The following is a 14,247-nucleotide window of genomic DNA, read 5'->3' on the forward strand; positions in this document are numbered from 1 at the left end:
TATCATGGTATTCTGCAACTGCACATCAACTAAGTGGAATGCCGTGAACTCAAGCCTACGAGAAGCCCCTACAGCCTTTGCTAAGTAGCTGACACCAGCTGCCCATGAGAAGCCTAGCTCCAAGGGTCTTAGGGGTTAAGGGAAGAGAGCTCAGTGGCCCAGTGAAAAGCCCCAGCTTACGAGCTGGGCTGTGAATTGCAGGTGAGACCAGGCAAAGCTGAGACTTAGGAGGACCGGCCTCATAGTGCAGGGAAGCCCTCACGCCAAGGGGTCATGCTCACTAACGGGTCTCCCTCTCCGTGTGTCTCCGCAGGGCTCTGGCTGAGAACATGGCCAATGGCATTGACGAGCTCATCGGCATTCCCTTCCCCAACCACAGCAGCGAGGTCCTGTGCAGCCTGAACGAGCAGCGGCACGATGGCCTGCTCTGCGACGTACTGCTGGTGGTGCAGGAGCAGGAGTACCGGACCCACCGCTCCGTCCTGGCCGCCTGCAGCAAGTACTTCAAGAAGCTCTTCACGGCCGGCACCCTAGCCAGCCAGCCCTACGTCTACGAGATCGACTTTGTCCAGCCCGAGGCTCTGGCCGCCATCCTGGAGTTCGCCTACACCTCCACGCTCACCATCACCGCCAGCAACGTCAAGCACATCCTCAACGCCGCCCGGATGCTGGAGATCCAGTGCATCGTGAACGTGTGCCTGGAGATCATGGAGCCTGGGGGGGACGGGGGGGAGGAGGACGACAAGGAGGATGATGACGATGATGAAGATGACGATGACGAGGAGGATGAGGAGGAGGAAGAGGAGGAGGAAGAGGAGGATGACGATGATGACACGGAGGATTTTGCTGACCAGGAAAACTTGCCTGACCCCCAGGACATCAACTGCCACCAAAGCCCCTCCAAGACGGACCATCTCACGGAGAAGGCCTATTCAGACACACCCAGGGACTTCCCTGATCCCTTCCAGGCCGGCAGTCCTGGCCATCTGGGCGTGATCCGGGACTTCTCCATCGAGTCTCTGCTGAGGGAGAACCTGTACCCCAAAGCCAACATCCCCGACAGGAGGCCCTCCTTGTCTCCGTTCACCCCGGACTTCTTCCCACACCTCTGGCCAGGGGACTTCGGTGCCTTCGCCCAGCTGCCCGAGCAGCCCATGGACAGTGGGCCGCTGGATCTGGTCATCAAAAACCGGAAGATCAAGGAGGAGGAGAAAGAGGAGCTGCCCCCACCCCCGCCGCCACCCTTCCCTAGCGACTTCTTCAAGGACATGTTCCCTGACCTGCCCGGGGGGCCTCTGGGCCCCATCAAGGCGGAGAACGACTACGGTGCCTATCTCAATTTCCTGAGTGCCACCCACCTGGGGGGCCTCTTCCCACCCTGGCCGCTGGTGGAGGAGCGAAAGCTGAAGCCCAAGGCCTCTCAACAGTGCCCCATCTGCCACAAAGTCATCATGGGGGCCGGGAAGCTGCCGCGGCACATGAGGACCCACACCGGGGAGAAGCCATACATGTGCAACATCTGCGAGGTCCGCTTCACCAGGTGCGCATCCGCAGCCCCCGGGTGGGGACAGGGGTGCCGGGGACAGGGCCAGAGGCCGTGGGGGGCCAGCAGAGAGGGACACAGAGGGCTGGGATGGAGAGAGAGACCCAGCTGGATCCCAAAAACATGTTAAGTTCATTGGTAGACAGGAGTAGGCATCACTTCGTGCGGTGACTTTCAAACTCTTTTGGGGGTTAAAGTATTTCTCAAATACAATATTAGGCGGCAGCCCAAGACATAAAACAGGCCAGGGCAAAGCTGTTCTGGTTTGGAAGGAAGTGAGGGGCCTTAGCACCTTGCATGTTGGGCTCCCCGCTCTCCTTCCCCGTCTGAGGCTCCCCAGTGTGCAGGGCGGCCCCCGCATTTTATTTGGAGAAGCAGCGGCTGCTGTTTCTGAAGCACGTTCTGCCTGCCAGGGCCTGTCCCAAGTGATTACGTGTACTGTCACCCAGCCATGCCCTGGGAAGATGGGGGACACTATTGCCTCCATTTATAATACACCTCCACAGGCTGGCTGGCCGCGTCTAAGCATCTAAGCGCAGCTGGAAAACGGCAGGGCGGGGACTTGAATGCCAGGCCACGTGTGACAGCAAGGTCTGTGGCCAGGAGACTGCAGAGACTCCTGTCGGCTCTTTCAGTGATATTTGGGTCGCACCTAAGGGATGGGCCTCTTTTTATGTTCTCCCCTTCGCCTTTCCTTGTTAGGGAGAGGAAGCACTTAATGCCGTTATAAAATTTGAAGTTTGAAATCAATATATTATTAACCTTTCCTCTTTCATAGACTGCATCCTGTTCAGCAAATGTGTGTTAGGTGTCTTCTCTGCACAGCCACTTTTGCACTCAAACCTGACTGGTGGGATGATGTGGGGTCAGATCTGTCCCCAGCCAGGGGACATTTTTGGGAAATATGGCCTGTTAGTGCCATTTGTGGTCCCTGGTGCAAGGCTGATCTTCTCAGCCGTGTCCACCATGGGGAGGGTTCCAGTGAGTGGCTCTGTCATCTCAGTGTGTCGCCTGTGCACAATGCCTGGCCATACCTGCCCCGTGATCATGACCTGTGAGACAAGGGCCCTCCCCAACACTGTCGCTGCCCCCTCCAAGAGCCTACCTTGAGAGACCCACGCTTGTTCTAATGGCCTGGCTGGCGCCCCACACCCTTGTGGAGATGTATGGTTGGGAATTGCTGGAGGCTCATTCTTTTGATTTTCCTCAGTGGGCCCAAAGCTTTGCACTGAGGATGGAGTGAAACTTTTTGAATCAGGCTGGAATCAGGGACTGTGATTTTCCAGGGGCAAAGAAACATGAGTCCTGTAATGTAGTGAGACCTGCTCTCTTGGGTGGCTTGGAAACTCTATTTGAAGTTGCCAGAGAAGGGTTTCAGAAATGTGTTCGTGACAGTGGCCTTGCTGAAATAGCTCTGCAGGCCCTTCTGGTGACTGCTTTGAAGGACAACACTGATGGCTTCCAGGTGGCTGCTTCTGTGAGGGAAACCCCAAGCAGAATCTGTCCCAGATGCTTCCGGGGGCAGTTGGGGAGAATCTTCCAGGCAGAGGGGCAGGCCTGCACACCCGGGGTGTGTCCCCGTCCCCCTAGCTGCTGACTGCCCCAGCTGCCCACAGAGCTGGCCTCGGGGAGCTCTGCTCCTGTTACCCCACAGAGCAGCTGGACCCCAAGTCGCCCAGATTCACCCCCTCGGTGTCCCTCCAGGACAGCCGGCCAGCCGAGTGCCACCTGGGTGATGCTGCCCTGCCTACCTTGGCCCCCAGGGCTGGCTGGAGCACCAGAGCAGAGCCTGACAAAAGCACAGGGATGACAGGGACAGCCAGATGCACACACCACACCGTTTAGGCGTCTTCAGTGGGCCTGGCTCCAGCCCCCACTCTAGCACCCTGGGAATGACTTCAAAGACACAGGAAGCTCTTCACAGGCCAGAGCCAGGCCAGCCAGCCCAGAATCAGCCTGGAGAGCTCTCTCCTGCCACTATGAGCCCCACCTCCCATACCTGTCCCCTTGGCAGATGGCTGACCCTGGGAGCACCTCTCCCTCCTGGGGAGCCCCGGGCTAGTGACTTCAGTGGGATGTGCATCTCCAGGCACCAGTACCGCACAGGGAGCCCACCCGGCACCCCAAGTCCCCATCTCCTTTCCTTCCCCACCCCTCCCCCTGGGACTTTGCCAGGCACAGCCTTCCGTGAGGCCCACGCCGGGTCTGGCCGCTCTGTGGGCCCTGCCTTCCTAGGGAAAGCTTTAAACTCGTTCAGCCACTGCAGACAGACTTCTCGCCCTCTGGACACGGGAACATTCTCCAGGAGGAGGCCTCCTGGTGTGGGCAGCGGTGCTGTGCTGTATAGGAGGGTGACATTCCAGAATCTTCCCTCCCAGCACATTCCTGGTGGTCACTTGGGGTGGCCTCTGTGTCTGCAGTCCCCCCTCCAGGCCAGATCAGCGGTGGGGCGGCTGAGGCCATCCAGCCATCTGCCCTGCCCTCCCCCGTTCCTCCTGCTGGCAGAATGACAGCCATCTGGCCCCAGGCCTGTCTCCGGCCAAGCAGCTGCATTCCAGCCCCATCAGCACCTCCCCTGGCTCGGTTCCACGGGGCGCTGACCCTCCTGAAAAAGATCAGACAAGCCTTGGGTCCCCCTCTTCCCAGGAGGGGTGGAGGAGGTTGCTCGGGCCTGTCTCCCTTTAGGGACTTTATTGCTCAGAGCAATCAGGGCTTGTCTGTGTCGGACCCTCCCCACTCCCCTCCCCACGCATTCTTCAGAGCCACTGGCCCTTGCTTCCCACCCCTCCCCAGAGCTGCCCTGCAAGGATTCTTTTCTGTGCTTGAAGAGCCCTGAGCCTGGCCTGTCCAGGCTGGGGTTTTCCTGTAGTTCTCTCTGCAGTCCAGGCCACTAGCAGCCTTTCCGTGGGGACCTTCTTTTTGGCAGAATTCCCCCAACCACGATCCATACCCTTCCTCCCACCTGGAGGCTCTTTGGCAGCCACTTAAAGCAGCGGTGTCTGCTTCCCTGACCTAGAACTCCCAGGCTCCCTTACAAGGCCATGCCACTTCCTAAGACTGGGCCCCGAGGTGTCCCTCTTGCTGCCCCCGCCCAGAGGCAGAGAGGGACCCTGGCCACACCGCCCTCGATCCGTCCTGTTGGACCCTGATTCCCTCTCTGTAGTCGCAGCTGAGCTTCCGCGCTCTGGCAGCCCTTGTCTTCTCTCTCCCTGATGCTGGGGAGAGCTGGAGTCCCTCGGGGTGTTGGAGGGACCCACCCTTCCCCTGCACGGGGGTCCTTTTGACCAGGCTCTGAGTTATAGGGTCCCAGATGCCACCTTCCAGAGTGTCCACACCCCATGGGGATGCCAATCCTAATGACTTCAGCAGCTACAGCCAAGGCCGAGGGGTGTGGGAGTTCTTCCAAAGGAGCCCCCCTGCCCTAAGGCCCTGCCTGCTGCTGTCGTCCTGTGGTCTCTGAGAGGAGGGACAGAGGCCTCCCCACACTGCTATGGTCTGTTCTTTGGTGCCAGGAACCCCTCCCCTGAGTCAGCTCTAGATTTCAGCCAGTCCCACCAGTTGTCCCACCACTGACCCGTTCCAGTTATGAAATGCCCCCAGGCAGGGCCTCAAAGACTTCAGCCAGCCCCGTGCTGTCCCCTCCTAGCTCGGATCACCCCATAATCACTCGGGCTCTGAGTCCCTCTGCCTCTGTCTGTGTTTACACTCCCTCAGCTTGGCCCAAGGGCACGGTTCTCCTCCTGTGCTGGCCATAGAGAGACAGCTCCTGTCCCGTTCAGGTCTGACGGGAGGAGGGGAGCAGTTCCAGGGCATAGGGCAGAGGCAGTCTGCTCCAAGGTGACCCCAGGCCCTGTTCATCAGGGCCCCTTTACCTCCTGTCCCCAGGGAGCCTGGGAGCCAGGGCCACAGGTAAGGACTGTAGGGTTCTGCCCAGGTGACACCTAGGACAGGCCTTGAGGAACAGGGACCATGTGATCCAGGGAAGAGTAGAAGGCATTTGTCCTCATGCAGACGGACACTGCTGTGCACACAGACATCACAGGTGGCCCCTGCACGCCTCGTTGCCCCAAGTGCAGCCGTCACTGCCGACTGGGACTGGGTCCTGTGAAGGCCTCCGTGTCTCCATCCTCTGAACTCCCGCCAGGGGGTCTTGCCTCCTGCCTCCCCAGGCCCTTCCACCGGGAGCTCCTAGAAAGCGCGGCTGGCCAGGCTCCCTCCTGCAGCCCCTGCCCTAGCGGCAGCCTGGCTCCCAGGCGGGTGTGCCCAGCCATGTCTGATGGGGCAAGTATTGAGGGTGAGAAACTGCAAGACGAAAAGAGACTGGCCCCAAAGACAACAGATGGGGGACGTGCCATCCTGGGAAGGGCTGGACAACCTCTGCGCCCTAAGAAGTGGCTCTGTGACACGCTGTGCTTTCCCCAGCCCCTGCCGAGTCCCTCTCCAACTCCCAAAGGCTATAACTTTTCGTCCCCCACCTTCCTCTGGTGACAGCTGTCTGCTCTCCAGACAGGGCCAGGAGCCCGCCTTTCGCTTCCCCTCTATTTTCTTTCAGTCCTCCCACTCAGGACGGCTCTGGGAACCTTGTTAAGATAATGTAATGTCGTTAGCAGTGGTAGCAGGAAGAGTTTGTCTCAGACGGTCAGGTTACAAGAAGTGTGGGTGGGCGCTGCCGGGAAGGCCTTATCCTGACGGGGAGCCGCCCTGGAGGCCAGGGGACCTCAGGCCGAGGCCACAGCCCTCTCCTCTGATTCAGGGAATGAGCTCATGGGGACTCGCACATCTTGCCCGAGCATGAGCTCTCCGAGCTGGGAGGGGGAATGTAGATCCAGGCTTGCAGCCTGTGACCTCGGCTGGGCCCCCAGTGCAGGCAAATGGAACGAGACGGCAGACGAGGGGACCAGGCCCAGAGAGGAGCATGTCGGATTTGGACTTGGGGGGTCTGAAATTGCTCCACTGGTCTGTCAGCGAATGCACGACGAGCACGCTCTGTACCTACATTCCGCGCCGTGCACGCGCAGGGCATGATAGAGCATCTGGAAGGTTCTCATCAAAGCAGGCGCCGATGCCATCCTTGCCTCATGCTGAGTGAGGGCTGGAGGGAACGTGCCACGTGGGGAAGGTCACTGAATAAATGAATGGAGGGCTCACCAGCTCTCGGTGGATTGAGGCGTTTTAGAAAGAGCGGGGGGCCCAGGTTCGGGGTCCCGTCCTGTGCTCCTGTGTCTGACAAGCTGTGTGACCTTGCCCAAGTCTCCTCCCCTCTCTGGGCCTCAGTTTCCCATGTGTAACTTGAGGTGGTTGTAGCAGGTGTTCCCCAAGGTTGCTCCCAGTTTTATGACAACGTTGGTATATTGCCCAAGATCAAGGAAGCTATGACCATATGTCTGTACCTCTCTTTGCCTCTGTTTCCTCATGAGAATGAGGGTAACACCAACTCCGTAGGCCTTGGTGAGCCGAGGCTTAACTGCCTGGCCCGCAGCTAACGCCTGGTCCGTGCTAAGGATTAGAATCGGGAGGGATGTCCGTGAGTCTGGGTTCCTTTTCTCATCAGCTGGGGATCGCTGCTTCCCTGCTCGTGAATGTGCCGTATCGTCTTGCTGCCTGCAAGGCAGGGCTCTGGGAGCTGGGCGTGCACATGGCTCTGCTTGCATGGGGGGCAACTACGGGAAATGGCACACGTGGTGGCCCTTGTCCTGGAAGTAATGGCTGCCACACGTGGCAGGCGAAGGTACTGCTGACACATGAGCTTCTGTTGCCCCTCCTTGTGCCGCAGGTGACCTGCCTCAAGGGGCGGTGTTCTGGAAGGTCAGGGACCTGGGTCACAGCATGAGGCCCGGGTGGACAGGGCAGGCTTTGTGGAGGACCACCTCTGAGTTTGATCTTGAAGGATGAGGGGGATGGGATTTGAGCAGGAGATAATTTCTGCCAGGGCAGTTTGCAAGAGAGAACTGGGAGATAAAGAGAAGGGTGCAGGAGGGAAGGGCCAGGAAGGCAGGGGCACCCTGGCTGTGGGCTTGGCCTTCTGGGAGGACCCCAGGGATGGAACATCGGTGTCCAAACACAAGAGACATGCACAGAAGGGGAAGAAGACAGGGCTTACTGAGCATCCACCCTGCAACGTGGCAGCTCTGTGCTGGCGGACTGGCCGTCCAGTGCATGCCGGTGGGTGTTCAGAGATGCAAAGTGGGCCCGAGCGTGGCCTGCGAGGGGACTGGCGTGATCCACGTGGGCCAGGCAGGAGGCTGGCAGAGTCGAGGAAGGAGCTTGTAAAGAGCCTCGAAAGCCATGCTAAGGGATAAGTGAGCACGTGGCCACTGGACAGAGAGCCCAGAGAGGCCTCCGTTCCTGAAGGGAAGTAACTAAGATACAGCCTGGATCATATTCCACCCAAACTCATGCTGTTCCCACATGCAGGCTAAATTTGGGAAGAAGCAAGGGTACAGAGCCGTCACAAGTGAAGCCAACCAGCCGAAACAGACTCCAGAGAGAGATTGGGCAAAAGCCCACTATCCAGATGCAAACACTCACGGAGCACTAGGGGTCAGCATGGTGCAGCCCAGCACCCATTTTAGAGATCCAGAAACTGCGGCCCAGGGCAGTGAAGGGACCTGGTCCAGTTCTTGGAGCACACCTGGCACCAGGCCCAGCTCCGGCAGTGCACATGTCATAACAACCAAATGTCTTTCATTACATGAAAAGGAGGCCGTGTGGCCCTACAACGTCATTCCCTCTCTGGTCCTTGCGTTCCTTATCTTGAACATGAGAAAACTGATTTAGATCAGTGTTTTCAAGGTCCTGGAAAGGGTCCTGCTAATAGTGCAGGTTGCTGGGCTCCTGACTCAGACTGTGAATCAGAATGTGGTCAAGTGCTGCCAGTCAACTAGATGATCCTAAAGTTTTTTCCAGGACTAGCTTATCACGAGCTTTGCCCACTCTCCCCGCTGCTTGCCCCCACTCCCATGAAAAGTCCTGCCCAGGGCCGAGTTCCTCCCATTGGCATGCCCAGTCTTCTGACCACAGTGGCAGAAAGCTGGCTACAAGTGCCCTTCTTTGATTGCTCTGGTCTGTGCTTTTGAGACAGCCTTTATAGGTCACAGGCCTGGGAGTCTTTGACGTGAAAATGCACCATTTCTCATCCCCAGAACAGCCTGCAAGCAAACCACACCCTGGTAGCTGCCCACATATCCTCTGCCCCTAACTGGCTGGATACCTCTTGGAAGCTCTTGACTTCCGGGGGCCTCCTTTCTTCATCTGTCCAAGTGAGGAAATCTCACCAAGTGTGTTGACGCTCACACAAGCCCATCAACCCTGGACAATGGGAATTAATGTCTGGCCCTGGGTACGACTCTGCACGGAGAGGTTAAGTTGCCTAAGGTCACCAGCAAATTGCTGGTGGGTTTGCAGCTGGAGCAGGGCCTCCCAGACTCCCAGAGGAGGCCTACCCCTGCACCGTAACTTGCCTCTGAATAGTGATCTTTCAGGGCCACTGAAATCGTGTATTCCCCTGCCCGTGGCAGATGCTCAATTCAGAGGACATTGTAGACACCTTCTCAGCACTTCTTATGCTGTTGAGCCGATTGCCACTGAAATGAGATTTATTTTAGATGCCCTAATGAAAAGTTTGGGAGAAGTTGTGGATATTTATAGTAGGCTCTTGGCATTTGAAGAGTGACCATTTGCATTGTCCATTGTTTGAGAGTGACCCTAAGGGTCAATGCTACTAATTATGTGTAATAGTGACTTTTTAAAATTTCAGAATATTATGGGGGTACAAACGTTTTGGTTACATGAATTACTTTTGTACAGTTTGAGTCGGAGTTATAAGTGTGTTCATCACCCAGATAGTGTGCATTATACCTGTTAGGTGTGAATTTCCCCATCCCCTCCTCCCCACTCCCACCTGTATGATTTCCATTGAATTTTACTATCATATGTACACATGAGTGTTCATCATTTAGTTCCAGTGATAGTGAGTACATGTGGTGTTTGTTTTTCCATTCTTGCAATACTTCACTTAGGAGGATGGTCTCCAGTTCCATCCAGGTTGTTACAAAATGTATTAGTTTACCAATTTTTTTATGGCTGAGTAGAACTCCATGGTATACATGGTATACATATACCACATTTTATTAATCCACTTATGGATTGATGGGCACTCGGGTTGTTTCCACATCTTTGCAATTGTGAATTGTGCTGCTATAAATATTCAAGTGCAAGTGTCTTTTTTATAAAATGTCTTTTTTTCCCTTGTGCAAATATCCAGTAGTAGGATTGCTGGATCAAATGGTAGGTCTACCTTAAGTTCTTTGAAGTATCTCCATACTACTTTCCATAGAGGTTGAACTAGTTTGCAGTCTCACCAACAGTGTGTAAGCGTTCCTTTCTCTCTGCATCCACGCCAGCATCTGTTCTTTTGGGACTTTTTGATAAAAGCCATTCTCACTGGAGTTAGGTGGCATCTCTTCATGGTTTTTATTTCCATTTCCCTGATGATTAGAGATGTTGAGCATTTTCTCATGTTTATTGGCCATTAGTTTATCTTCTTTTGAAAAACTTCTATTCATGTCTTTTGCCCACTTTTTAATGGGGTTGTTTGATGTTTTCTTGCTAATTTGCTTTATTTCTTTGTAGATGCTGCTTATTAGCCCTTTATCAGATGCATAGCATGCAAATGTTTTCTCCCATTCTGTAGGTTGTCTATTTGCTCTATTGATTGTTTCCTTGGCTGCGTGGAAGCTTTTTAATTTAATCAGGTCCCATTTATTTATTTTTGTTGTTGCTGTGATTGCCTTTGGGGTCTTCTTCATAAACTCTTTGTTTAGGCTGACATCTATGAGAGTTTTTCCAACTTCTTCTAGAATTCTTATAGTTTCATGCCTTAGATTTAAGTCTGTTATCCATCATGAATTAGTTTTTGTGAGAGATGAGAGGTGCGGATCCTATTTCAGTCTTCTACATGTGGCTATCCAATTTCCCCATTTGTTGAATAGGGATTCTTTTCCCCAGTGTATGTTTTTGTCTGTTTTGTCAAAGATCAGATGGCAATATGAGGATGGTTTTATATCTGGGTTCTCTGTTCTGATCCATTAGTCTATGTCTCTGCTCTTGTGCCAGTACCATGCTGTTTTGGTTACTATAACCTTGTAGTATAGCTTGAAGTCTGATAAAGTGATGCTTCCCAATTTGTTACCTTTGCTTAAGGTTTCTTTGGCTATTCAGGGTCTTCTTTGGTTCCATATGAAGCATAGAATTATTTTTAATTAATATTATTTTAATTATTATTTAATTAATATTATTTTAAATTATTTTTTAATTAAATTAAAAAAATCTATCTCCTAAGGTTGTGGTGAGGATTAAATGAGATGATGTGTTTAAAGCCCTACCCAGGTGAGTTGAGCCCTCTGCCAGGCCCTGGTGGGAGAAACTCACTGACCACCTGTGTTTCTATCAGAGCCTGAGCGAATCACTATAGGGTAACAGATGGTACTATGTGTCCCCCCTTACATTTTTACACAGGTCACAGTGCAGTGGGGAGAAGGAGGCCTTGGCTCCCAGGGTCCCAGCTCTGCTGTTCCCTCTGGGTGATCTTGGCAAGTTCCCCTGTCTGGGCCTCAGTCTGCCCAGCTGCAGAGTGAAGGATGTGCTAGGCCATTGGTTCTCAGCATGTGGTCCATGGACCATCCACAGCATCTGGCAATTTGTTAGAAATGCAAATTCTTTGCCCGCCTCCGAACACCCCAGACCTACTATATCAGAACCTCTGGAAATAGGGCCCAGCACTATTTTATCAAGTCCTGACAATGGCTCTGATGCACACTCAAATTTGGGACCCACTGGCCTGGATGCTAAGGCCCCTTCCTGCTCACACATCCAATCCTCTGGGTGAAATCTGGGTTACAGTGCTGGTCCGGGGTGGGTATCACAGCAGGGTACTGTGTAGCCTGGGGGTGGCTGGTGGGGCATAGAAGAGGCAGGAGCAGGGGGATGTGGCAGGGAGGAGGGTCTGGTGTGGGGAGGAACAGCCAGCTTTGGGCAGCAGCATCCCCTTTCCTCCTCCCTGCCCACCCACACTCCTCCCTCTCTCCCTCCCAGGGGCCCTCTAGCCCTCCCGTGAGCATAGGTAGGAAAACTGAATCTGTCCTCTCTGATTCTCCTCCCCTGGTGCCAGCCAGTGTTCATGGGAATGTCCTTTTCTCTCCTGCCCCACCTCTGGGGAACTGTTTTGAAAAGGAGAGCCCGTGAGACCTCTAGTGGCCAGGGATACCAGGAGCCCAGGGCCTGTGTCTACGGTCCAGGTGTGATGGTTTAAATCTGACCATTTTTAGGGAGGACACCTGGGCTCCACACCTGCTCTGACCTCAAAGCCAAGCCTGAAATTATATGCAGACGCTCCACCCAAACCACACCTGCAGGGGGGAGGTGGAGGCTGGACACAGAGCTTCCTGGCCTGCCCGCCCCGCTGGGGAAGGCTGCAGAATAATCTTGAGAGCAATCCTTGTAGCCTGGCTGCCTGCACCTCAGCAGGGCTTGTTTACCCAGTGCTCAGTCTTTAGGAAAACAAGCCCTGAGGTCAGTTTTCCTTTCAAGACCACCAGGAGGTGTGTTAACTCCAGCTCACACAAACCCAGATTCTCCCCGTCAGCCCTGGTCAAATTTGGATTTGGGCAAGGGGCTGAACCTGGGAATCTAGAGGGCCACATGTGGCCTTGAGGCCGCAGGTTACCTACCCTGCTAGGTTCAACTCTGCACAGAGAGGTTAAGTAAGTTGCCTAAAGCCACCCAGCAATTTAGTGGTGGGTCCGCAGCTGGAGCAGGGGCTCCCAGACCCCCGATAGGAGCCCCACCCCACACCATACCTTACCTCTGGTAATACCACTTAAACCCTGAAAAGTATTGCCCTAGATTAGGCTGCATTCTTGTTGCACCTGGCTCTTTTGTAAACCCTGAAATTGTGCAAAGAGGAGAGCCCAGGGCTTAGGATAAGAAACCACCACGCAGGAGACTTGAACAAGGTGTGCCCGGGTTTCTGTAGCCTCCCAGCTTAGTGCCAAAGACAGACAGATCTCAACAGCCCAAGGGCTGGGATGGGATCAGGGGCTTTGGGCAAAAGCACAAGGATGAACCCCGAGGGGAGATTGTTGCCTGGAGAGAGTGGGTGTGAGATTAAAATGCAATCCAGTATCAGAAAAGGTTGCCGCACCATCAAAGAGCTAAGGCCAGAATGCTGACTTAGGGGGAAGCACCTTCCTAGCAAGTCCATATTCTAGTATGTGAGATAAGCCCGGGATAAAGAGGGGGGCTCGGAGCATGTGTGTGAAAAGAGGCTTGGGAGGGCAGGGGGAGGCCTTTCAGGACACTGCTCCTTCCCCGTCTCTCTAATCCAGGTGAGTAGACATACCTGTTTGGGGTGGGGCAAGAGTTGAAGGGAGATCCTAGCATGGGCCCCATTTGTGGGATTTGACTCCAAGGCACTAGGGAGCCTCAGCAAGTTCTGGAGGAAAGGGTAGCAGAGGGTTAGGATTGACCCTTGTGCTCTGCATTGCAGGCAGGACAAGCTGAAAATCCACATGCGGAAGCACACGGGGGAGCGGCCCTACCTGTGCATTCACTGCAACGCCAAGTTCGTGCACAACTACGACCTCAAGAACCACATGCGCATCCACACGGGCGTGCGGCCCTACCAGTGCGAGTTCTGCTACAAGAGCTTCACGCGCTCCGACCACCTGCACCGCCACATCAAGCGCCAGAGCTGCCGCATGGCGCGGCCCCGGCGCGGCCGCAAGCCCGCAGCCTGGAGGGCCGCCAGCCTGCTGTTCGGGCCCGGCGGCCCGGCCCCCGAGAAGGCGGCCTTCGTGATGCCGCCCGCACTGGGCGAGGTGGGCGGCCACCTGGGCGGCGCCGCCGTGTGCCTCCCGGGCCCCAGCCCGGCCAAGCACTTCCTGGCAGCGCCCAAGGGCGCCCTGAGCCTGCAGGAGCTCGAGCGGCAGTTCGAGGAGACGCAGATGAAGCTGTTCGGGCGCGCCCAGCTGGAGGCCGAGAGGAACGCGGGGGGCCTGCTGGCCTTCGCGCTGGCCGAGAACGTGGCCGCCGCGCGGCCCTACTTCCCGCTGCCCGACCCCTGGGCCGCGGGCCTGGCCGGCCTCCCCGGGCTCGCCGGCCTCAACCACGTGGCCTCCATGTCCGAAGCCAACAACTAGGCTGGTCCTGGCCCACCCCAGCCCCCCAGCCCTGTCCCCTCTCCCGCCAGGCCCACTCTGCCCCACCCGGCGGGTCTGAACTTTTTATTTTAAAAACACAAAGGGAAAATGAAAAAAATATATGTATCAGCAGCAAGGGCATTTTCTGGGCCTTCTCAGGCAGCTGCCTCCCTTTTTGCTGGTGTCTGAGATGGGCGTCTCCTCCGGAAGGGCCTGGAGCCCGAGCCCCCTCTCCCTGGCTGTCTCTCTGCCTCTCCCACAGAACTTGCACGGCCCATGCCACCGAGGAGGGCCACACGCTGCGTGCCCGGGAGCACTTTGGAGCTGTGTGGGCTATTAGGAGGTGGGTTGCTTGGCCTGGAAACGAACCAGGTGGAGCGGGGATGAGGGTGGGCCCTGCCAGCACTGCTCTGAGGGGTCGTTTGCCAGTCCCCAGCAGTCCCAGGGTCCTTCAGAGAAATGCCCACCTGCCACATAGACAGAAACACCCTATTGGCAGGGAGGCCT

At 55.6% G+C, this 14,247-nt stretch overlaps 1 protein-coding gene across 1 annotated transcript; it reads left to right on the top strand.

Moving 5' to 3' along the window:
- Positions 1 to 329: 329 nt before the first annotated feature.
- ZBTB7C (zinc finger and BTB domain containing 7C) lies at positions 330 to 13,740 on the top strand. Its single transcript, XM_069468012.1, has 2 exons — positions 330 to 1,540; positions 13,089 to 13,740. The coding sequence occupies exons 1-2, from the start codon at positions 330 to 332 to the stop codon at positions 13,738 to 13,740; spliced, it is 1,863 nt and encodes a 620-aa protein (XP_069324113.1).
- Positions 13,741 to 14,247: the final 507 nt, after the last annotated feature.

This window comes from Eulemur rufifrons, chromosome 5 (assembly GCF_041146395.1).
Source record: "Eulemur rufifrons isolate Redbay chromosome 5, OSU_ERuf_1, whole genome shotgun sequence".
Classification (NCBI taxonomy): Eukaryota; Metazoa; Chordata; class Mammalia; order Primates; family Lemuridae; genus Eulemur; species Eulemur rufifrons.

What these genes read in the sequence shown, in the direction of transcription:
- ZBTB7C (XM_069468012.1), top strand. Translation starts at nt 330, where the DNA reads ATGGCCAATGGCATTGACGAGCTCATCGGCATTCCCTTCCCCAACCAC. An exon ending in TGCGAGGTCCGCTTCACCAG is followed by an intron (nt 1,541 to 13,088) that starts GTGCGCATCCGC and finishes TCTGCATTGCAG; the next exon opens with GCAGGACAAGCTGAAAATCC.